The sequence below is a fragment of the Carya illinoinensis genome, chromosome 11, assembly GCF_018687715.1.
Source record: "Carya illinoinensis cultivar Pawnee chromosome 11, C.illinoinensisPawnee_v1, whole genome shotgun sequence".
In the NCBI taxonomy this organism is placed as follows: domain Eukaryota; kingdom Viridiplantae; phylum Streptophyta; class Magnoliopsida; order Fagales; family Juglandaceae; genus Carya; species Carya illinoinensis.
The window spans coordinates 34,824,545-34,847,611 of NC_056762.1; the positions used below are offsets into that span (position 1 = coordinate 34,824,545).

Genomic DNA, 23,067 nt, shown 5'->3' on the forward strand with positions numbered 1-23,067 from the left:
ATATATAATTATACTATATATATTAAGGGCTTATATAATATATAGTATATATAGTAACTTATATAGTATATATAATATATACAGACTGTAACTTTACTTGCATCTTCTTCCTCAAGTCACCGTTTTCTTCCTCTTATAAACTCATATATAGATCTTTATGTATGATGTTCTGTATGATCTTATGTACTATTACAAAGCACAACAAAATGAGTTGGCGGGCAGGCATTATTGTAAGGAAGAAAAATGATAGTTGTAATCGAGGATGTAAGTGTTGCACACTTTTTTTAAAAAATTGAATAAATATAAAATTCATATAAAAATATTAAATTTTAATGGGAGATTTTATTTTTTTAAATAAATATGCGACATTTATATAACTTATAATTATATCTAATATTATTTTTTAAATAGTTAAAAATATTATTACTACCATATGTATGTATTTTTAATAACATTTAAAAAATAAAAAATACACAAAAAAGTTAATTTGAAATAATTGGGAAGTTGAAAAATGATGGCAAATAATACCACGCTATTGCTAGTTGGCAAACTTGCTTTTGTTTTTCATAAAAACCAAAAAAAAAAAAAGGGGGAGGAGGTTGGCAAACTGCCAAACCCCTCCTTGAGTCTGACGCACGCACAATTATTAGTGACTGACTTTGGTCCTTTGCCAGCCCATTCCAACACTATTTAGTACCAACAAACCAACCCCATCACATGTCATTTTGTCACCGAATTTAAAATTTCATAATAACGAGGCGTTTGGTTAATTAAAAATTTTATCTCATTTTATTTTAATTTATTATTATAAATTTTTCAGATTTTAATATAAAATATATTAAATAATTTAATTTTTTTAAATTTTAATATAAAATTAATATTTAAAAATTATATTATAATAATATTTTATTTATTATTATTTAAAATATCTCATTTTACCTTATTTATGTAACTAAAGGATATCTCGATTTTCAAAGATTTCTCGTTTTTTTTTACCTTAACCAGAGTAGGATTTCTTTGGGTGATAGGCCACAGGGACTAGGCCGATGATTGCTATTGATAAGTGCAATATATATAAATATATATATATATATATATATATCAATTTTGATACAGATAGTCGAGATGCATAACCGTTTGAGAAATCGACTGGCCACATCAGTCGAAATATTTAAAAAAAGAAAAAAGAAAAAAAAAACTGGTGAAAATGAAAGAAATAGTGGGTCTCCATCTTCGTGGGTATTGAAGAACTGCATAAAAATTATTGCAGCGCTTAAAATGGTTGTAAAAAAATATATAAACTACTGCATATACTTATTTCCAGCGCTTCTAAATTTCTTATACAATTGCCGTTATTATAGCGTCTTTTTTATCCAAAATAGCAAAAAAAAAAAAAATATCGCTGCTTAAAATATTTTTAGCAACGATTTTTTTCCTTGCTAACTCTACAAACATCACTGTAACTGCCCGCAAGCCTATAAAGATATATCGTTGAGATTTCTTATTTCCAGTATTTTAAATCTTTGCAAATACTCTCTAAATCTCTACAATTGAGCTCAAGTATTTGCATCGATTATCTTCAAAATTGTTGTAAATATCTATTTTCAGCGTAACCTTGATGCTGAAAATGCAACTAAAAGTACTGCAATTAGCTGAAAAACTGCTGCAAAACTGATTATATTGTCTGAAAAATCGTTGCAGAAGAGTAATTACAGCATTACAAATCACTGCAATTGCTCTGAAAAGCGCTACAATTAATGATGTAATACCAGCGCTTTATTTTAGAATTGTTGGAAATGCTTATTTTCAACGTAATTTATATGCTGAAAATGGACCTAAAAGCGCTGCAAGTAAGAATGTGATTGAATATATATATGAAAAATAGCTGTTAACGTAAATTTTCAGCGTTTAAAAGTGCTGCATTCCCTCTAAAAAGCGCTGGAATTAAGCTTGCAATAGCAGCGATTTTTTAGTCATTGTTGCAAATTTTCTTTTCCAGTGTAATATAAATACTGAAAATTCAACCAAAAGTGCTGTGATTAAGTTGCTCAATTCCAGCGAGTTATTGGATAATTGTTGAAAATAATATTTTTTAGCGGAATAAAAATGCTGCAACTAATTCAAAAGCGCTACAAAAAGGGTAAGGCTGTAAATAAAAGCGTTGTTAAAGTGTAATTGCAGTATTTGGGATCGCTGAAAATTCTTAAAAATTGCTGGATTTGAATATGCAATTGCAGCGATTTTGAGAAATTTGTTACAAATAATAATATGCAGCGGAATAAAAATGTTGGAAATATACGTTAAAGCACTGCAATTAGGAGAAATTGTTTGATCATTCTGGAAAACAGAGGACTAGGCACTTCGGACTAGAAATGGAGGCACGGAATCGTCTATTCCAGCGAAGGTGGAAACATAATCATTCAGCTTCCCAAACGGAGACTACAACCAAATAAAATAGAAGGACATGTGCACACTAGGGTTTACGATTGGGAGATCAAAATCTTCTTTAAAAAATCTGAACAAAAACAGCGCTAAAAATGGAATGAAAGCTTAATGGGAGAAATTGTTGGAAAGTGGCTAGAGGTGGAGAAGCTCAAGCCACTCGAGAACGCAAGGAAACTAGGTTTTCGTTGGGGTGGATTGAGCTCCGACGAAGCTTGATGGGAATGGGTTGAAGTGAAACAGGACTGTTGCAAATCGGTTAGACTGCGCAAACGTGAGGGAAAAAAAACTTAGGGGGAAATATAAAAGTGAAATAAGGTGTTTGGCGCGGCCATGAGTTGTAGTAGCGAACAATACAGTGCTGCAAAATCAATTTGCTAACTCGGACGGAAAAACTCGTTGCAATAACACTAAAAAGTGCTGCAATTTTTGGCAATGAACAGGCTTCTTTTTGCAGCAATAATTTTCGTTGTAATAAGTAAAAAATCGCTGCAAATAGTCTTAAAAGAAAATTACTATTTTACAAGTATGCAGCGTTGTAAAATCGCTGCTTTTAACATGCTACTGCAGCGATTTTAATTTCAACAAAAATAAAATCGCTGGAAAAGGTCCGATTTCTTGTAGTGAGATCTTTGTGGGTCTCTGGTTCAACTGAAGTTCGTGTGGGTAAATCTTCAGTGTTGGGTCTCTCATCCATTTCTGTTCATGGGTAGATCTTGCTGATGATTGACGCCATTTCAAACTTCTATTTGTAAGTAGATCTTTAAAGAAAAATAGCAAGAAGCAAAACTTGCCGCACACAACATCCAGAATCTAACAAGGAAATTTCAATTTTCTTTTCCAAAAGAAAATCACGAACTACACCTTTTTTTTTTTACACCAAAATTTGGTTCGCTCAGTTAAGTTTTCTATACACTTGGAATGTTCAGTTCAATCAGTACTCAAAGAATTTATATTTACAGCTTGGCTTTCATAGCTATGAGGATAAAATTTGGTTTGCCAACCCTGTCCAGCAAATGCCTTTACAAATGTCCTATATCATCTCCACCCCCTGCCTTCTAAAAGGTCTGCTCTCACTGAAACCATGTTGGCCTCCTCAACTTTTCTTATTTTCCTTGCGAACTTGGAGGCACCGCTATCTATTTTTAGATTTATCTTCAATGGGTTTGAAAAATAGAAATAAGCAGTAACACTGTGCAGATCAAGGCGATGAAGATCAAAGTTGTCTTTCATAGAGTGAGAGTTATATGCCAATAAGTAGAACCGGAATGAAAAGTGTGCAAGATCCTCAATTGTTTCAAGGAGGAAAAATCGAATAAAATAATAGAAAGTGCAATTTCTCAATGAAACAAGGCTTCGTGGGAAGAAGAAGATGCAAATAAGATGAGAAGAAGAACCTGCAAAGAAGAAGCTTCGAAGACAAAGCTGCGGCAACCACGAACGACTCTGTTTGGGAAGAAGGCTTTCAAGGACATAGACTAGAATAGATGGACTTCATGTTTGTCTGTGGGAAGGCGAAGGGAGGCAGGGCAGTATTGATGGAACGATGCGTTTTGATAAAAATTTTCCACGATGGCAGTCAACTCCTCAGTGGTTAGGTTGGGTGACTGTTTTGAGCGTTTTTCTATATATATATATATTGGATTTTGTTTTAAATATTTTTTAAATCTCTTTAAATATTTTTAAAAAATTACAAACTCATTTAAAAATATTTTCTCAATAATTAAGTAAAAGAATATGAAAAATAAAATAAAATATCAATTCATAAATTTTCTCATAATGTAGCTTCAGTGGATGCAATGTTTTCCTTCTTTTATCTTAAAAAAATGCAGAAAAAAAGAACAGATTGTATTGTACCATGCAAAGTGAGTTTATTCTCACTTTTGATCAATAAAAGGGAATTGAATTCCACATTCTAAGTTTATGTGTACCGAGTTTGTTTTGAAGTATCAAAGTTGAACATCACACATCGCCACTCCAACTCTCATTTCCATGACCTTTTTCTTTTATCATAAAACTTAAAACTAAAAAATAACAAAATTTGCAAATGAATTCAATATTATATTTAATATTTAATAAACACGGCATAATTATATACTTTACCTATAACTAGTTATTGTGTAATGCACAAGGGAGATCTAGACTACGTCTTGGCATGTTCTTTAAATGATCAGTCAATGATATAATTGGAATCTCGTTACAACCATTATAACTAATAAGAACTTCTCATTTTTAAGTAATATGAGATCTCATACATTACATATATTTATCAATTAGTATGGAATATCACAAGTCATTCTTGAATACTATATGAAAAATGAGATTTTTTTAGATTAGTAACAATATTAACACATCTCAATTGTGAAATGTCTATTTTAGATTATGTGCTCACAATTTTCTAAGAGAATCCTTAATGGATTAGCCAAAGTTAAAGGACATTTTTTATGAATATAAGATGAATTTGACTTTTGGCTATTCCATTCACATAAGTCTCTATATTAGAATAACTATTTTTTCATTATATGACAATAAAATAATATAAGATGAATTTAATTTTGACTATTTACATCAAATCACTGCTTCTCTCCTCTCCACCATGCACACAGTTTCTATCATCGATCATGTGAATTAGGACTTTACCAAACTCAGCATCTTCACATTCTCTAGACTTCCTCTTTCTCTCCATCTCTTCCTCACTCTTTTTGCTTAGAGGTCTCCCTCCAATGAATCTCGACGTTGTTATCTTGAGTGTCATTTGCTAGCGGAGTTGAGTAAGTAATGGTTGGACATTTCTCAGGTGGTCTCCTTCTCGTTTGCAACATCGACATATATTGTTGCCATTTCGGTTGCTATTTTAATAGACACTAGCAATCTTCTATCGTGACCTTCGCCTTCTTATTCTCTTTATACAATATTTTGGCATTCTAAAGCTTAAATGAGTCAAGTGAGAATGTTAGGGTAAAAATCAGCTCAAGCTATAAAAAAACATAAAGGAGAAACTAAATTATTACCTTGTCTTACTAAGTGAAACCATTGGGATGTATTGACTCTACTCGAGCAATAGCAGCACAAAATTTATTTGTGCATTTTTTGATATATTGACATCGATTGGTCAATGACACTAGAGAACGTTCAAGACTATTTGGTTTTTTATACTCATTGTAGTATGCACATATTCTCTCCCACATTTGAGTAGATTTTTTGTCAGTCACCCGTATAGCATCAATGCTAATGTTTAGCCAAACTGAAACGAGGAGACAGTCCTCCTTTGCAATTAAAGACACCTCGAAATGTTCTTTTAGAGGGTGGCATTTTTTCACCATCGAAATGTGAAGTTTGGACCAGAACATTATCATTTATGCTATGGAACGGGGTGCTGCATTCCCATTGTTCACCACTTTGTAAGAGAGTGGTGAAAAAATGATCCTCATCAAATGGTGCAGCCATCCTTCATCATATTATAATTTGTAATTATAATAAATGGCCAGTTGGGGTAGAATATAATACAAACTAAGATGGTAAACAACCATATAAGAGTATCTTACGTAGATAAACAAATCTGGCTGCTTGGTTGAGCAAAGCTTTTCAACAGTTATAAAAGAGGTTCAGCAAATGTCCAATGTATAGTTTCAGCAACATCTAAGACGACACCAGAACTAGAATCTCAAATTTTAATATTCTTGAGAAAGTAGATGGTCCATAATTTTAATTCCACAGTCATGCACACCAGCACATACTACTCTCATCCACCATTAAAGGCAAGAAGTTAATGTAATTTTAGAAGAAGAAGAAAAAACACACAGAGGCTCCTTATATTTTTTATGGTCCTGAAATAATATCCTCGATAAATCCACCATATTAAAAAGAATGAAATATTTGACACTGAGAACAAATTAAAAGACATAAATAAAGCCAGCAGCATGGCCACTTTTGAAACATAAATTTTAATTCCCAATCAAACATCCTATGACTATCCACAGTCATGCACACCAGCACATGCTACTCTCATCCACCATCAAAGACAAGAAGTCTTCAATATTCAACAGCTAGTTGCCTCTGGTTAGAAAATTTTTCTTTGTGAAAATACAATGTGTGCAGATGGTAAACCCCAAATCAGATCCTAGAAACCCCCAAATAAACCTCAAAAAGATCTTCATAGGTGGTAAGCCCCAAATTCCTCAGTCCCAATCTTCTCTCCATATAACAAATGATAAATTAATGAACAAGATCAAGTTCATCTGCACATAGATTTAAAGAGAGAGAGAACCAGATGGGTTGAAAACACTGATAAATTTAGGTTTCTATTAAAATTCAAAATCTAACCCCATATCCTATAAAAATGAGTTTTTCTAAAAATCTCAAAATCTAACCCCAATCGAAAACCCTCTCGTAATTTGAGGTACTCAGCCTTATTGTAATTTAAGGTATTTCTCGCTATTTTCTAAACTTTTAATTTGTGTTTATCAGTGAGGAGAATCGAAGATGGTTCATGGAGGCATAGTAAAAATCTCTGAGAAGTTAGATTTGAAAAGAAATGTTGATGCAAAAACTAAGATAATGGAACATACCTCAGTTTTTTGAACATTCGTATCGAGATCAAAGACAACTAGGTGAGGAAGATTTGGTGGAGATCGATTATATGCAGTTGTTGCTGAGTGCAGATCGATTATATGCAATTGTTGCTGAGTGCCGTATGAGAGAGAGAGAGAGAGAGAAAGAGAGAGGCTAGGTTTTGTTTTCCTGAGTGGGAGGAAGATGAAATACCATCAGAGACAGGGAGAGGAAGAGACCACATGGGTGGTGCGATGGCGTCCCTGGTAGTTATCCACTAGCACATTCTACACTTTCATGAGCTGGAACGATGAAAGGAATTATAGAAATGAAAAGTGTGGGAAAAAGAATTCGAGGGAAAGAAACTGATGGTAATTGCGTTGAGAAAATATCAAGAGGAGAGAGAGAGAGAGAGAGAGAGAGAGAGAGAGAGTTCCAAACAAATAATAAATAAACATATACTCTTTGAATAGTAACAAGCAAATTTGACTTTACTTTTATAAATGTTGTAGCTAAAAGCCAGTCAGTTTGAGTTTGCTTAATCCATTGCGAGCAACTTATCATATCTAATAGCTAAATGTGACTTGAGAATAACTTCAGACTGGTTTATCCTACCAACCCTTATTATCGGAAGCCAATAGGTGAAAGCCACGTAAGGGCTACATCACCAACTTTTCAAGCCGCAGCGCAGGGCAACTCTTGCTCTCTCTCACGTAACACGAAAGCGAAATCCCTTTCTCTGCTTCACCTCTCTCTCTCTTCTCACTATCTCCTTCACCCATCAAGCAAAATTCCTCACTGCTTCACCCATCAAACAAAATCCCTCTCTACTTCGAACCCATCCTTTGGTCTCTCCTTCAAGTCTCTATGTCAGGATGCCCTCTCTCTCTCTTCTCGCTATCTCCCTCCCTCTCCCATAAAACCCCAATCCTCCATCATTTTACAATGAAGAACAAAGCTTGAAAAACAGAACATGGAGAAAGGAAAAAAATTTCGACTTTCATTTTACAGAATGAAGGTACTTTTCTCTTTGGGTTCAAGTTAATTTCTAAAAAGTTGGACCATCTATCACTTAATGATCAGAGGGATCTATAGGAATTTCTTTTCAATTTTTACAACAAAACTGACCCATCACCACAAACAATAGAATACCAAACAAATTTAATCCCATGTTAATGGAATACCAAACAATAGAATACTAAAAATTTGTATTTGTGTTAATGGAACCAGCTCGAAAACCCCAATGGTAGATGTTGATGGATTCATGTAACTTGCTTGCAGTAAAGAGAGAGGGGTCTTCGGTTCGACACAGAGAGGGGTTTTCAGTGAGTGAGAGAGAGAGAGAGGGGAGGGGTGGGTCGGGAGAAAGACAGAAATAGAGAAAAAATTATCTGCAACGCGGCGCACAGGATAGTTGAAAGGTCACTTACGTGTCACTAGCTCATTCGTTTTCGTTTATCTCCACTTAAAGGATTGTCCTACCAGAAGCGTTTCTCATGTGATTTTATTTTTACATTTAGATAATCTGTTGAGAGTGCTCTAATGTATATATATTAAGGTGTCAACATAAAAATTACTTGAAATAGGAGTGGAATGGAGTAAAATGTCCGTGAACCATATGGCATCCTAGGCCCAACCCAAAGGAGGGTTTCATCATAAAGGAAGTGAGAGATGAAGACAAGAGGATAAGGATGGGACAAGAGACAGGGAAAAATCAGGGAGAAGTCAAAGGAAAAGAGAAAAGTATTGGAAAAAAGATGAAAAAGAGAAAATGGTTCAAGCATGCTAAAAATGATAACCAAATGACATAAAGTCAGTTCTTCATCTTTCACTAACAAATGCCCATAAAAGGAATTAGATCGGTTCAGAAAAAGGACTCCTGGGAAACTTGGTGAGAGAGTTTATTCAACTTCTGAATAGAAGCTTCAGTTTTATTATTTTTCTAGGCAATCGGGGTCACCAACTCCATTTGTACAATAAGATAAAAGATATACGAGAGACTATAAATACTTCTATTATAGTAGATTTGCACCCCTAAATAACCTATAGACGTAGATCCTATATTAAACTACATAAATCTGTCTCCCTCTCTATTTATATTTATTGTATTAATTTTATATTCATTAATATGGATGTACATACGGACGCCATCCATCGCTTCGAACGACCCTTATGGGCTTCCAATGGTGCTAACCAAGACCCGAGCTATCATCATTAGTGGGGAATGACTCTTTGTCTCTCTTCTAATTTGATCGTAACAAAACACACCTTAACAATAATAATAATTAAAAGAATAGATTATGTTTCGTTCTTTCAAATTATGATCAGTTTTATAAAATAAATTATAAATTATCATAACCTAATGAACTAAAATTTTACAGAAAATGCAGTCTGGGCTCCTTTTTCCTTCCTTATATCAACCCTGCACACAGACAGGCTTAATTTTCCCAGTCCTTATCTCTCTCACTCGGATACTCGCAGATATCCTCGTGCTCGATCTTGAGCCATGAGCAAGCCCCATAGGCCGCCCTCCGGTCATACCAACCTGGCCTCATGCATTGTGGCCACCATTTTCTTAATCTTCATTCTCATCATCATCCTCATCGTCTACTTCACCGTCTTCAAGCCCCACGACCCCAAGATCTCTGTCAACGCCGTTCAGCTTCCCTCCTTCTCCATCTCCAACGGCACCGTCAACTTCACCTTCTCCCAGTACGTCGCCGTCCGAAACCCCAACCGGGCCGTCTTCTCCCACTACGACAGCACCCTCCGGCTACTCTACTACGGTAGCCAGGTCGGTTTCTTGTTCATACCCGCAAACAAGATCGACGCCGGCCGCACCCAGTACATGGCTGCCACCTTCGCCGTCCAGTCCTTCCCGCTGACGACGGCTCCGCAGAGTACTGTTGGCGTCATGGGAACCTCCTTCCTCCCCGGAGGCGGAGTCGCTGGCGGTGGGGGTGGGTTCCGAATCGGGCCAACCATGGAGATCGAGTCACGGCTGGAGATGGCGGGCCGGGTTCGAGTGCTGCACTTCTTCACGCATCACGTGGAGGCTAGAGCGGGCTGCAAGGTCGTCGTCGCTGTGAGTGATGGATCTGTGTTGGGTTTCCACTGCTAACAATAATTTATTCCATATTTTGTGTAATTGTAGTTGGTTTTTGTTTTGGGGATTTTGGTTGTTTTTTAGAATCAAATTTGTAGCACTACCCAGAATCGTTAGGAAAAAGTGTATAAAAGAACTCATTAATCTTCTGCTAAAAGCATCTCTGCATTTGAGCTTTCAGGTAGAGCAGTAGGGCCTTGTTTTTTCCAGCTTTTTTGGTTTTTTTTTTTTTGCCATTTTCTTAACCTTTGAGGAAGAGAGTTTCTTCAGAATGTCATAATAAGGAATCAAGTAGAAAGCTGTGATATATGCTTTTGGGATTGCTTTTTTTAGCATGAATTGGAAGGAGGATATTAATTGGGACGTAAGCAAAGTTGGATACCCTAAACACCATATTAAGTAGACTAAGGTTCGGTTTGGCACTGAGAATTCTCTTTAAAATTTAAAAAAATTAAAAAAAAATTAAATTATTTATTATATTTTATAAGAATATTTAAAAAAGTTATAATGATAATATGAGAATTAAAATAAAAAATTCTCAGTGATTAAACGAACCTAAAAGACAGAAATAGAGACCAATATCAAGGAAATTTGAATGTTGTTTTTTTTGAGTTTAGATTAGTTGAGTTTCTTTATAAATAATTATGAGTTGAGATAAAAAAATTAGTTTTATGAAATTTATTTAAGATGAGTTTAATTTTTTTATAAAAAGTTAAAAAAGATTATAAATTATGTGGGTAAAAAGATATTAAGTCAAAAAAAATTATAAATTTTACGTATAAAAAATTCTAAATTAAAAGATGTTTAACAATTTAAAATTTATACATTTGAATATTGAATTAGACTTAAATGAACTCAACTGACATGAATTGAGACGAGTGTTGTTACAAATGAAGCCTAAGCTTTTTAATTCCAGGTGGTAGCGTTAAGCAAAGCGTATTTGTGATGGTTGCGGTGCGAGTGAGCTAATGGGAGAAGCGAACAAAGTAGACTCGAATCCCAATGCAAATTACGTCCTTTGTCTCTCTGCACTGTCTCTGTCTAATCAGCACGTTGGCCCGACAAAAGTTGAAAATAAAAAATAAAAATCTTGCTGTAAGAGTCACCTCCTCTATAGTTAAAAAGTACTTATAGCGCTACATACAGTAATCCTACGTGTCCTCCAAAAAAATTAACAGTTGGCAAGATTTTTAAAATTTTTTTATTTACTTAATGATTAAAAAAATAATTTTTAATGTATTAATATATATTTTAAAAAAAAGTAAAAAAATAAAAAAGAAATTGTAAAGGCACGTGGCACACTAGCTGACTAGCATCATCCTTGTAAAAAACTGTATTAACCATTTTGTACAGTTAAATCTCACCGCCCGGGTAGAAGCCTCAATCATTGACCGCGAAAGTTACCTGCTTGCTTATTTATTCCTCGACAACAGTCGGGAAAACGACGTCATATTTTCCTTTATTTTTCAACTTTTGTAATAATAAAAAAAAAAAAAGTGTAAAATAAAACCTTGTCCCTTGCATTATCGAATATCGATATTTTCATTCAACAAAGACGCCCGTTTACGGGTTTCCAGACCACAGAAGTCCACTAACTCGGGCAGACAGCTGCGCCAAAAGACGTCCTGAATCAAGGTATATTAATATACAAATGATATTTAAGGCCGGTTTGGTTATCCAATACCTATGAAATTATCTCTATACTATACAGTAATTTTGCCTTAAACGTAATATTTTCTCTTAAATTTTGAAAATATTCACTTAAAGAAATAGTATAAAATAATAAAAACTGACATAAAAAATACATAAACAGTGCCAATCTAATATAAAAAGTACATGAACAGTTTTAAATTGATATGAATAATACGTGAACAATATACAATTCGGATACTCTATAAAACAGTGAGACCTACACATTTTTCAAATCTAAAAAATTAAAAACTATCTCTAATCACAATCCAAATACACGTTTTTTTTTACTAACTATTTCATCTAATCTTAATTCAAAAATTTTATCACTACTCATCTTATTTCATCTCATCTGAATTGTATATCCAAACGAGGAAGTATAATATATAAGCCAATGTAACTTTTTCTTGAAAAAATAGATAATTTAAAATTTATATTAAAAAAATTATTTTAATAGCGAAACCACATTTTTCAAAGTAAATGTACAAGATTTGCATGTTCTAAAATTAATTCTAACATTAATATAACTCGTATGGACAATATATACTAAACTATTAAAATTTAAACTGTTAAATTAAAAATATATATACGAAATTACCTTAAAAGTTGCAATCCATACCACGAATCATTTCTTATGTTACAAGGCATTATATTTTTGTTAAATATGGCTCTAATTAAGTACATACAATGATGCAATTCGAATTACATGTTCCAGGTAATGAAATGAGAGAAATTGGTGGCTTCATACTTCATAGTCTCTGAACCTTTAACTGTCCATAATAATGAAACAAAAACAGCTTTCAAATTGACCGTCTGGCTGGCTGGCTGCCATCACTCGGTTGCAGCATAAGAAACTGATCAGAAGTGCTTCCATAATCACTTACGAGGAAGACCAAAACAATTCATCGCCAACACAGCTATAAATTCTTTCAGCAAATAATACTGATAATTATAGCAACATCTATTTATACTTGTAGAGCTCAGACCGCAACCGCAGATCAGGTCCCCACCAGTGATGAATTCCATGAGCTTGTCTGAAACCCCGGGAAGGAGTTAAATTGATTGTTAGACTTGCAGAAGGTATGAGGTGTAGTGGCTCTGCCTCCATCCCCATTGCATTCATTAACAGACTCCCGATCGAGTTCTGGGTTGCTAACCTCTCAATGATTCCTGCTCCCATTTCTTCCATCTTTTTCCTGTGTTCGAAATACCCGATATATTCTGAACAAACTGGGTCTGCTGGGTTAACAAATAGACGAGGGGTCCATGCGCACAAGGTAGCAAATGGATCTTCAGCTGCCAAATTCCTTTGATGTTTAGCAGTCATAGCAAGAGTGAGTCCTGCTGTGATCACGCTGCTTGCAATTCGAAGCCCATGCTTTACTTTTTTATCCTTAATTCTCTCGAGGGGGGCAGAAAAGAAGGGCGGATTGAAGAGAAAAGATTCAAGAAAGATACCGGTCTTGGCCATTGTCTTTCCAGCAAGCATTGCCATTGCTGACCCTAGTGAATGGCCAGCTAGCCAGACATTTGAAGCACCTGCAGCAGCAACCATGTTTTGGACAGCTTTCATAGCAGTCTCGAATCTAGATGTTAGGTGAAGTCCATTTTTCATCAAGTGGAGATCCAGCTCGAGATCCCGCGAGAGGGAGCCTGGCTTAGGCAAGGTGCCTCGGAAAGCAATCACATAACGTGGACTACCATCCCCTGAATAGTTATAGTAAGATGCCAGAGGTTTGAATTCGTATATGGCACCAAAGATGGAAAAATCAGCATCATCCACAAGATGACGGAGCAACTGAAATTGAAAAAACTCCCACCAAGGAGGAGCAAGGGCGTGGGGACCTTGAAGTTTCTCTTGGCGGTCCCACTCAAGAATGTAAACACCCTTAACCAAACTGGCAGCAACAGATCTTCGGTAATGTGCACTCTCCCTGCATATACAGATAGCATCTTTTTCCCTCATCATCTTGAAAGTATAGAAAGAGACCATCCAGCAAAACCAATGAGAACTTAAAACTATTCCCATGCTCTATGAAATGAACAAATTATGTTATGTTAGCATCAAGCAAAAGCCCTTAGACCTAAGACAAAAGTAAAATTTAAACAGGATATTTTCTTTATTTCAGTGTTCCTATTTTTGGGGAGTTTAGGGGAGGGGGAGGTTTGAAGGTCTCACCAGTCAACAGAAGCTAGGTGTAATGGTCCCGAAAGGCTAAAGGCGTTCCTCTCAAAGGCCATTACACCACATGTCCCGCTCTCTCTCTCTTCCTCTGGGAGGGACGTCCCTCTCTCTTCTCTTGATCTCCTCAAAAGCTCTTCTGCAATGCATGTGGAAAGGAAATAAACTGCTCGGTGGTCCTCATAGATTTTTCTTGTGTATGCTAGATACAAGAACTAAATCAGCAAACAATTTATATTTTTTATTAAGTATCAGCAAACAATTATCTTAAACAATCTCAGAACAACTATACCCTTTAGGGAACTTCTATTTGCTTTAGCAAGTCATCTAAACAAAAGGTACTTTAAAAAATTCCAACACAAGACATTTTCCAACATGAACATCATAAAAATTGATGAACAAACATATGAAACAAATTTCTTTTCTGATAAATTCAAGGAAAACTCGAAAAGCAGCAGGCTTGTTTCGGGATCTTCAGCATGTTCTAAGACCTAATCAATTCCAAGGGTCCTTTTTCTTATTGATTATAGAGTACACTCTTCGATGATGCATACTGAATTAAGCCAAATCAACAGATCGAGATTGGAACCCCCACCCACCCACATGCAGATACTAGATAGTCAATTCAGGCTTCATAAATTAGGACCAACTATACCCATATTTCTTACTTTTCAACCAAATATTAGTTATAAGAAATCAACCAAATATGTCTTGTTATTTTAAAGAGAAATCTATAGATAAATACAGAAACATTGGTTGCTGTAGGTCAACCACATACCTTTTCATGTAGATCCTAGACCTTTATCGCCCTTAAGTTAACATTTTGCATCCTAACAAATGCTACAGTAAAGCAAGCTAACAATGTCTTTGTTTTTCATCTTGTAGTGAACTGTGTAGCAAGAACAATAATGATGTGGGAAGATGAAAGTTTCATAAGGCAGAGGAAAACCAAATAATTTATGTCAATTCATTCTCTCTTGAACATAACATATGCTTCTTTTACAATAAACTGATATAATTTACTCAAATTTGAACCAAATAATACACTTTCTTTTTGTTTTTTGCCAAGTTTCGGTTCCTTAAATCACCATGGTGTCTTAAACTAGGACCAATTGCCCAAAAAGATCTAAGCTTTGCATTAAGATAACCAAAACAAAACAAACCCATCATAATAAACATATCTAAGCCCATAAGAAGAGGGTGGGGAGTATTTGCTCGACACACTAGAGTTGTGATGGGTGACAGATCTAGAATAAAATTCTGGCATTATTTATGGTGTGGAGATGGAGTTAAGGACACATTTCCTACAGCTTTCAGGATTGTGTGTGAACAGGAAGCATCAGTTGCGGATCTCATGGGATGTCCGGTGAGTCGGTGACTCAATCCAGTGGAATGTGAATTTTATGAGGGTGGCTCATGATTGGGAAGTTGACAGTTTTGCTGATTTTTTCAGAACCTTGTTTGCCATGAGACTGAGTAATCAGGGTACTGATAAGCTGTGGACCTGTGGTGGACACCTGCTCGAAAATGTGCTTTTTCTGTCTGCTCCTTTTATAAGAACCTCATCAATCCGCAGCAGAATGGCTTTCCATGGAGAAGTATTTGGAGAAACAAGGCGCCTCTTAAGGCGAAATTTTTCACTCGGACAGCTTCACTGGGCAAGATCTTGACTATGGATAATCCACAAAAATATCGATGATTGTTGTGAATTGGTGTCGTATGTGCAGAAAGAATGGGGAGACTCTGGATCATCTTCTACTGCACTGTGAGGCTGCTAGATCACCATGGGATGATGTCTTTAGAAGATTGGAGTTAGCCTGAGTTATGCCTTCTACAGTGGTTGACCTCCTGACCAGTTGGAAGAATTTGGACGGGATTCCATAAATCTCAGCCATGTGAAAGATAATTCATATATGTATTCTTTGGTGGCTAAGGAACAAAAGGATTGGACTTTTGAAGATAAGGAGCGAACATTGGAAGAGATTAGAGTGTTCTTTGTTAAAAGTTTGTTCCTTTGGGCGAGTGTTGTAAATTGTATTTTGTAATGGACTAAATTTTCATGATTTTCTTGTTTGTATCTCTCCCACTTAACTAGGTGTAAACTCTTGTATGCTTGGGCTATGCCTAATCATATTAATACAGATATCTTTTACTTGTCAAAAAATAAACACTGGAAAAACAAAGCCCTATTTCCTCTCCTTCATTCTCCCTAAGGTTTCTAAGAAGTCATTTTGTGAAAAAAGCTTTGATCTCTTCCATACAAAAACCAACTCAACCCGAATCCATTGCTAGAGCTGGGACTTCTCTTTGTGAACACTGTCCAAGATTGATAATCGAACCGATACTCTGATGACTCATTTCGAATGCAGAAGAATCGGAGAAATGAAAGATAAAGAGAAAAAACATGAGAACATAAGAGAAACGTACCTTGAAGAAATTACAGGTAGAGCAGATAACATGGAATAGGCGGAGGGGCCAGCTTGAAATGTAAGGGGATTGAAGTTAAAATCGCCTTAAGAGTCGGTGGCCGTTGACAAACGGCATGGAAATTGTCTCCATTAGAGTGCATAGGATGACAGGAACTTTCGGAATCCCGGGACCAGTTTCGTTGTAGTACATTAAAGGCGAGTTCTTGGGAAAGACAGTGTCGTTTCAATTCGGGGACGTGGTTCGTTCTTTCCCCTTGGATTGAAGACGTATAGGTGAGAGTCATTCCGAAAATCTTTATTTAGTTTGTAAGGGTTGAGAATGATTGAATGACGTGAAATGTATCAACTCGTCCTCAATGATCGTGGTGGCCGAGACTCGACTCGTCACATCGCAGGGTCGGATATCCTCTGGGTGCACGCAACTGTGCTTTTGCCGCCGCTGCCGAAGATTAGAAGAACGTCACCGTGGAGATGCAGGTTCGAATCTTCCACCTCTTCTTTGTTTTGCTTGCTGGTGAATGCAAGATACGGCCGTCTATTTTTTCACCCGATCCAGGTGGCTCGCGCTCTCTCTGTCTCTCAATCTCTCCCCGACAAACTGGAGGTAAAATGATTCAAATATATAATATTTTCTACTAAATGAATATTATATTTATTTTACATAAAAAGAAAACACCTAAATTATAACTTTTTATAATTATTTATAATTTTAAGCCTAATGAAAGGTAGTTTTGTAAATTTAAAATTTATTATAATAAAATTTTATGATTGCATTTATTAATTATAAAGTGAATGATAAAATCATAATTGTAAGTATATTATTATCTATGTAAAATCGAAAAAGTCATTTTGTTTACTTTCTTTTAAAATAATAATAATAATAAACTAAGGGTTAGTTTGGCTTCAGAGAGTATTTCATCTCATATCATCATTACAACTTTCTCAAATTTCTACACAAAATATAATAAACAATTCAACTTTTTTAAATTTCAAAACAAAAATAATATTTTTATAATATTTTATCTAATTTTTAACTTTCATATAAAATCTTCTCATCTTATCTCTGATTCCAAACGAAAATCCATCATCCCTTACAAACACCATTATCTTAACAATTTAGATTTCACTCGCCCAATTGTTTATTATTTTAGATCATCTATTTAAAAATTAAAAAGAAAAATATGATGTTTGGTTTGTGGGCTTATATTTAAAATTTTTCATTTAAGTAGTAGACATACCGAATCAGAAGCTTCGATTAATGATACAAAATTTAAAATAATACAAAATTTAAAATAAAAAGTAACAATACTATAAACATTAAATACCAAAGTAATAAATTTTAAACATATCACAATCATTTTGTTCTCTTTACAAACTTTATAATATTTTTGAAAGCATGGCTCTAAGCACATACAACCAATTCAAATTACATTTAGAGCCCATCAAAGGAACCGATGGCCTCAAAGCTCCATGCTTCAAAACATTGTCTGACCCTCATCGGTCCACAAAATAAAACAGCCTTCGCTACAAGTTCAAATTGACTGGCTGAGACAACTAAGTAGCAGGATAAGAACCTGATCAAAAACTTGTTTTATAATCCATTACAAGGAGGACCAACACCAATAGAAAGTCTTTCAGCAAATAATATCGACAAGTATGGCAACATCTATTTGTACTTGTAGAGCTCAGACCGCAACTGCAGATCAGGTCCCCACCACTGATGAATTCCATGAGCATATTTAAAATCTCGGGAAGGAGTTGCATTGATTGTCATTCTTGCGGAAGGAATGAGGTGTAGTGGCTCAGCCTCCTTCCCCATTGCATTTATTAACAGACTTCCTATCGAGTTCTGGGTCGCCAACCTCTCAATACCTCCTGCTCCAATCTCTTCCATCTTTCTCCTGTGTTCAAAATACCCAATATATTCTGAACAAATGTGATCTGCTGGGTTCACAAATAGACAAGGGGCCCATGCAGACAAAGCAGCAAATGGATCTTCTGGTGCCCTATTACTCTGGTGTTTAGCCTTCATGGCAAGAGTGAGTCCTGCTGTGATCACACTGGTAGCAAATCGAATCCCATGTTTCAGTTTTTTAGATTTGATTCTCTCAATTGGGGCAGAAAAGAATGGCGGATTAAAAAGAAAAGATTTGAGAAAGATGCCATTCTTGGCCATACTTTTTCCAGCAAGCATTGCCATCGCTGACCCTAGGGAATGGCCGGCTAACCAGACATTTGAATCACCTACAGCAGCAACCATGTTTCGGACAGCTTGCATAGCAATCTCAAAGCGAGATGTCTGGTGAAGTCCATTTCGGATCAAGTGGAGGTCAAGCTCAAGATCCCGTGAGAGGGAGTCTCCCTTAGTTATGGTGCCTCGAAAAGCAAGCACGTATCGTGGACTTCCATCCAGTGAGTCATTACAGCAAGATGCTGGAGGTTTAAATTCAAAAATGGCACCAAAGATGGAAGAATCAGCATTGTCCACAAGACAACGGAGCAACCCAAAATGGAAAAACTCCCACCAAGGAGGAGCAAGGGCATGGGCACCTTGACGTTTCTCTTGGCGGTCCCGCTCAAGAATGTAGACACCCTGAACCAAACAGGCAGCCACAGACCTTTGATCATGTGCACTCTCCCTGGATATAGCATGTAAAATATTTTACCCTCATGATCTTATAAACAGAGAAAGAGGATATCCAGCAAAACCAATGCTGACTTAAAACTAATCCAATACTGGATGGCATTGGACTAGATATGTTAACAGCATGCAACAAAACAGCCCATCTTCGGGAAATTTAGCGAAGAACAGAATCTTCAAATTCTTACAAAAGTATGGACCCAAGTCATGTCAACAAGCATATGCCGAAAAATGACTAGTAAGGAAAAGAGCCATACGCATTTAACTTAATAAATAAGTGGACCCCAGCTTCTAGATGTGTTAAGATATAAATCTGGGGCGTAATTAGAACACATGCCACCCTTTGCGGGAAAGGGGTGAAGCCTATGAGTTATGGTTGCTACCTATAAGTTGCACCAGAAAACTTTTGGTAGTTTTCAGTTTAGTATAATCTGACTACATTGTATTTGCAAAACAATGAAACAGCTGAGAAACAAGACATCTTTATTTTGTTTGACATCAAGCTAGCATACCAATCTCAGTCAATAAGTTGAACTCACTTCACTCCCTACACATCATCTTAAGCAACCTCAGAGGCCTAAGACCTAAAAAGATGAAGTAAAATACTAAACAGGACATTTATTTATCTATCCTTTCTTATGTTCTTTCTTCTTCTTTTTTTCTTTTTCTTTTTTTTTTTTTGTTGTTTTGTGTGTGTGTTTTTTTTTTTTTGTTTTGGGGGGGGGGGGGAACGTGTTGTTGTGGTGGTTTAGGTTTTTCAGTTCTCACCAGTCAACTGAAGTTAGGTGTAATGGTCCAGAAAGGCTAAAGTGTTCCCTCTCAGAGGCCATTATACGTTCGTTTCTGTCTTCCTTTCAATATCCTCAAAAGCTGTCTGCAATGCACAAGTCAAGAAGTGTTTCAGGGGTCATCGTAGACTATCATTGTAGATTCTAGATACAAGTATTAAAAGCAAAAAAAATTATCATAAACGATCTTAAAGTAATGTAAACCCTTGGGGAACTCATTATAAGGAGTACCACAATAATTTTTAAAAAAGTTCCTATATTCTTTCTTTACAGTATAACGCCATTCAGGCAGTTCATAACATAATTAAAACCGGGTAATTAATTACATCTTTTCAATTATAATCATGTCAATGAGGTTGCGGGTCCTAACAATTGGAGGTTAACCAAGTTCTAGATCCTAGACACTAACCTAAAACAACAAAGCAACTCTGTTTAATATCCTTGGGTGCAGGGAAGCATCTTTGCCAACAACATATTTAGATCACAAGAGAAAGTCTATTTGGGATGACATTCTGGAGAAGATGGAGTGTTGAGCTGGATGGAAGAGGCTGTACTTGTCAAAGGGAGATTGAATTACTTTGATCAAGAATACTTTTCCAAATTCGCCAACTTATTGTATGTCCCTTTTCACTACACCAATGCGTGTTCCTCAAAACATAACTATGTTCAATGAAGCTCTTTTGGAGAAATGGTTAAGGAGGTATACTTCTGAAAGTGAAAGTATATGGCACGTGGAGGTGGAAGCTCAATATGGATGCTTGTGGGATGGATGGATCTGTTAAAAAGTTAAATGGGACATTTAAGGTTGGACTTTGGAAATACATTCAGATGTTGCTAAGGGAAGTTTTCCCATTTGACTAGATATGAGGTGGCAATTTATCAAGTGCAATATGGGTTTGCTCGTCAAAAAAGCTTCAGTGGTGAACCATCTACAATTTTCCAATGGTTCTCATCAGTGGGATGTTGGTTTTATCAGAGCAGCATGGGATTATGAGGTAGATATTCTTACATCTCTTTTGGATGGTAAACTCTATCGAAAACTACTTTTGGATAGCTTGTATTCCACCCATTTAAGACATTGTGAGGAAAGGCTTTCTGGGTTCTCTCAAAGCAAGGGGCATTCATAGATAGATCATTCTATAAAGTTATGCCCTAAAATGATAGATCATCTTACCCTTCGAGGATTTTTTTTTTTTTTTTTTTTTAAATGTTGGGAAACCTCTCTAAGGAAGGGCCCTTCGAAGAATATTAGGAAGAGGAAGGCTCCTTTATGAGTGGCTTTCTTTGTTTGGACGGTAGTTTTAGGGAAGAATCTCGCTTCAAAAACGTAAGGAAGCAGCATATTCTAGTGGTAGATCAATATTGTATATGTGAAAAGTGTAAGGAAACGGTTGATCCACCTTTGGCTTCATTGTGGGGTTGCTAGAGTTTTATGGAGCCCTATCATCAGTTTGTTTGGCCTTCATTTGCCTCAAATGATTGTGGATCTATTAGCCTTTTTTGACCAATCAAAAAACAGAAGATTGGCGCATTGGAAAGGCCAGGCTGCTAGTGCTCATTGAGAAGTAAGCGACTCAGAAAAGTCAGGTGGTTTTTGGTGGGGAAGAAATGATTGTCATTTTAAGGATTGTGAGAGCACGGTGGAGAAAATCAAGGATCCTTCCTTAATTTCCTTTATATTTGGATGTCTGCTCACTTTTGCTCTATTTCTGGTTTTCGAGGAATTTCTTGCTCTTTGTTCTTTGTTTGTTTAAGCATAGAATACTCTCTGTGTAGCTAGCTAGGTACCACCCATATTTTTTTTCTATTAATGAAATTTTAGCTAGCTTGTTGAAAAGGGGAAACAAAGCCACTCTAATTTAAACCTTATCCCCAATATACGGATGGTCACTTCAGGCTATATCTAAGCGTTTAAGAAAGGAATACTTCTTTAATCAGCGCCGAAGCATGTGGTTGTTGTGATTCCACCACATACTTTTTCATATAGACCCTGACCCTTTAATTCCCAAATTCATATTTTGCACATCAACAGATCCTACAGTGTTGCAAGCTAACATTGTCCTTTTCACCTTGTAGTCTAGCAAGAAGGATAATGGTGCAGGTAGATAAAAGTTTCACAAGACAACAAATGATCAAATATTTTAGGCTAATTTATTCTCTCTGGAACATAATATATTCCCTTTATACAACAAACATGTATAATTTACTCAACCTAGATCCATATTATAAACCTCTTTTTATTAATCAACAGCCCAGTTTTTTGGTTCCTCAAACTTCAAACATTAAAAAAAAATTAAAATAAAAAAATGATGGTACCAAAATGCCACCTTCTTAAGGTAGGAATAATTGTTGGAAAAAGAATGCTTTACAAAAGACCCATTAGCTAAAGCAATTTTCCTTTATTTCCTTACAGGGGCAGGAACAAGCATATGGCTTATCGTCATTAAAATCAACTTAGAACTAAACATAATAACTACATTGGTGACGGAAAGGAAAACCCATCATGGTAAATGCTTCAAACAAAGCCATATATGTTTACTAAAAGAAATCATTTCGGAAAAAAAGAGCCGATTTCTTCCATGCAAAACCAATTCAACCAAAACCCACAATAAGAGTTTAAGCTTTTCTATCTGAACATTGTCCAAGATTGCTAAATAAAACCGACATTCTAACGACTAAAATTCTCAAAAGCCAAATAATCAGACAAATAAATCATTTAGGTAACTGAAACATGAGAAAGTAAGAGAAATGGACCTTCAAGAAATCTAGATCAGATCTGACGAAATGTGCAGGAGGTTTAATTTGAGGTAAAGAATTAGGGCCTGAGAATTGATGGCTGTTGAGAGACAAATGCGAAATGTCACCAATTCTCCATCCGATGGGCAATGGGATGACGGGAATTTTCGAAATGTTTCAAACTCAACATGGAATCTGGAATCATATTCGACGAGCGAAATCCTCTGAAGACGGTATCGTGTCTTTAAGTACAACGTGGTTCACCAATCAAAGGAAAGGACGTGTTCGTGTGTGTGGGGTCCACACTCCACAACCGTGGGGAAGAGGTCCGATGATTCAGATTTAAAAGACGCGCCAGTGAGGAGATAGATTGTTGAATGAGTAATGCTACCGCACTTTCATTTTATTTTATTTTTATTTTTATTTTTAATTTAATTTTTTTAATTTTAAAATAATAAAAATATTAAAAAATAATATTTTAAAAATATTTTATTAACTTTCAT

General features: G+C 35.7%; 3 protein-coding genes across 5 annotated transcripts; 1 reads left to right on the top strand and 2 right to left on the bottom strand.

Annotated features, from left to right (window-relative positions):
- The first annotated feature begins 9,364 nt into the window (after positions 1-9,364).
- LOC122280677 lies at positions 9,365-10,283 on the top strand. Its single transcript, XM_043091654.1, has one exon. The coding sequence runs from the start codon at positions 9,500-9,502 to the stop codon at positions 10,112-10,114; it is 615 nt and encodes a 204-aa protein (XP_042947588.1). The 5' UTR covers positions 9,365-9,499; the 3' UTR covers positions 10,115-10,283.
- A 2,049-nt stretch (positions 10,284-12,332) lies between these two features.
- LOC122281742 (GDSL esterase/lipase At4g10955-like) lies at positions 12,333-16,993 on the bottom strand. Of its 3 annotated transcripts, none has more exons than XM_043093497.1 (3): positions 16,398-16,993; positions 13,968-14,172; positions 12,333-13,820 (listed from the first exon to the last, which is right to left on the bottom strand). In XM_043093497.1, exon 3 carries the CDS (start codon positions 13,815-13,817, stop codon positions 12,750-12,752), a length of 1,068 nt encoding a protein of 355 aa, XP_042949431.1. In that variant the 5' UTR covers positions 13,818-13,820; positions 13,968-14,172; positions 16,398-16,993; the 3' UTR covers positions 12,333-12,749. The 3 variants fall into 3 exon arrangements, with proteins under 3 accessions (XP_042949431.1, XP_042949433.1, XP_042949432.1); XM_043093499.1 differs by having other exon boundaries at positions 12,333-13,722; positions 13,968-14,109; positions 16,398-16,990; XM_043093498.1 differs by having other exon boundaries at positions 12,333-13,722; positions 16,398-16,990.
- Positions 16,994-17,716: 723 nt separating this feature from the next.
- LOC122281743 (GDSL esterase/lipase At4g10955) lies at positions 17,717-22,887 on the bottom strand. The gene is made up of 3 exons (XM_043093500.1): positions 22,583-22,887; positions 19,809-19,914; positions 17,717-19,038 (listed from the first exon to the last, which is right to left on the bottom strand). Exons 2-3 carry the CDS (start codon positions 19,868-19,870, stop codon positions 18,066-18,068), a joined length of 1,035 nt encoding a protein of 344 aa, XP_042949434.1. The 5' UTR covers positions 19,871-19,914; positions 22,583-22,887; the 3' UTR covers positions 17,717-18,065.
- Between the last annotated feature and the right edge of the window lie 180 nt (positions 22,888-23,067).

What these genes read in the sequence shown, in the direction of transcription:
- LOC122280677 (XM_043091654.1), top strand. Translation starts at nt 9,500, where the DNA reads ATGAGCAAGCCCCATAGGCCGCCCTCCGGTCATACCAACCTGGCCTCA.
- LOC122281742 (XM_043093497.1), bottom strand. Translation starts at nt 13,817, where the DNA reads ATGGGAATAGTTTTAAGTTCTCATTGGTTTTGCTGGATGGTCTCTTTC.
- LOC122281743 (XM_043093500.1), bottom strand. Translation starts at nt 19,870, where the DNA reads ATGGCCTCTGAGAGGGAACACTTTAGCCTTTCTGGACCATTACACCTA. An exon ending in CACCTAACTTCAGTTGACTG is followed by an intron (nt 19,039 to 19,808) that starts GTGAGAACTGAA and finishes TGCTATATCCAG; the next exon opens with GGAGAGTGCACATGATCAAA.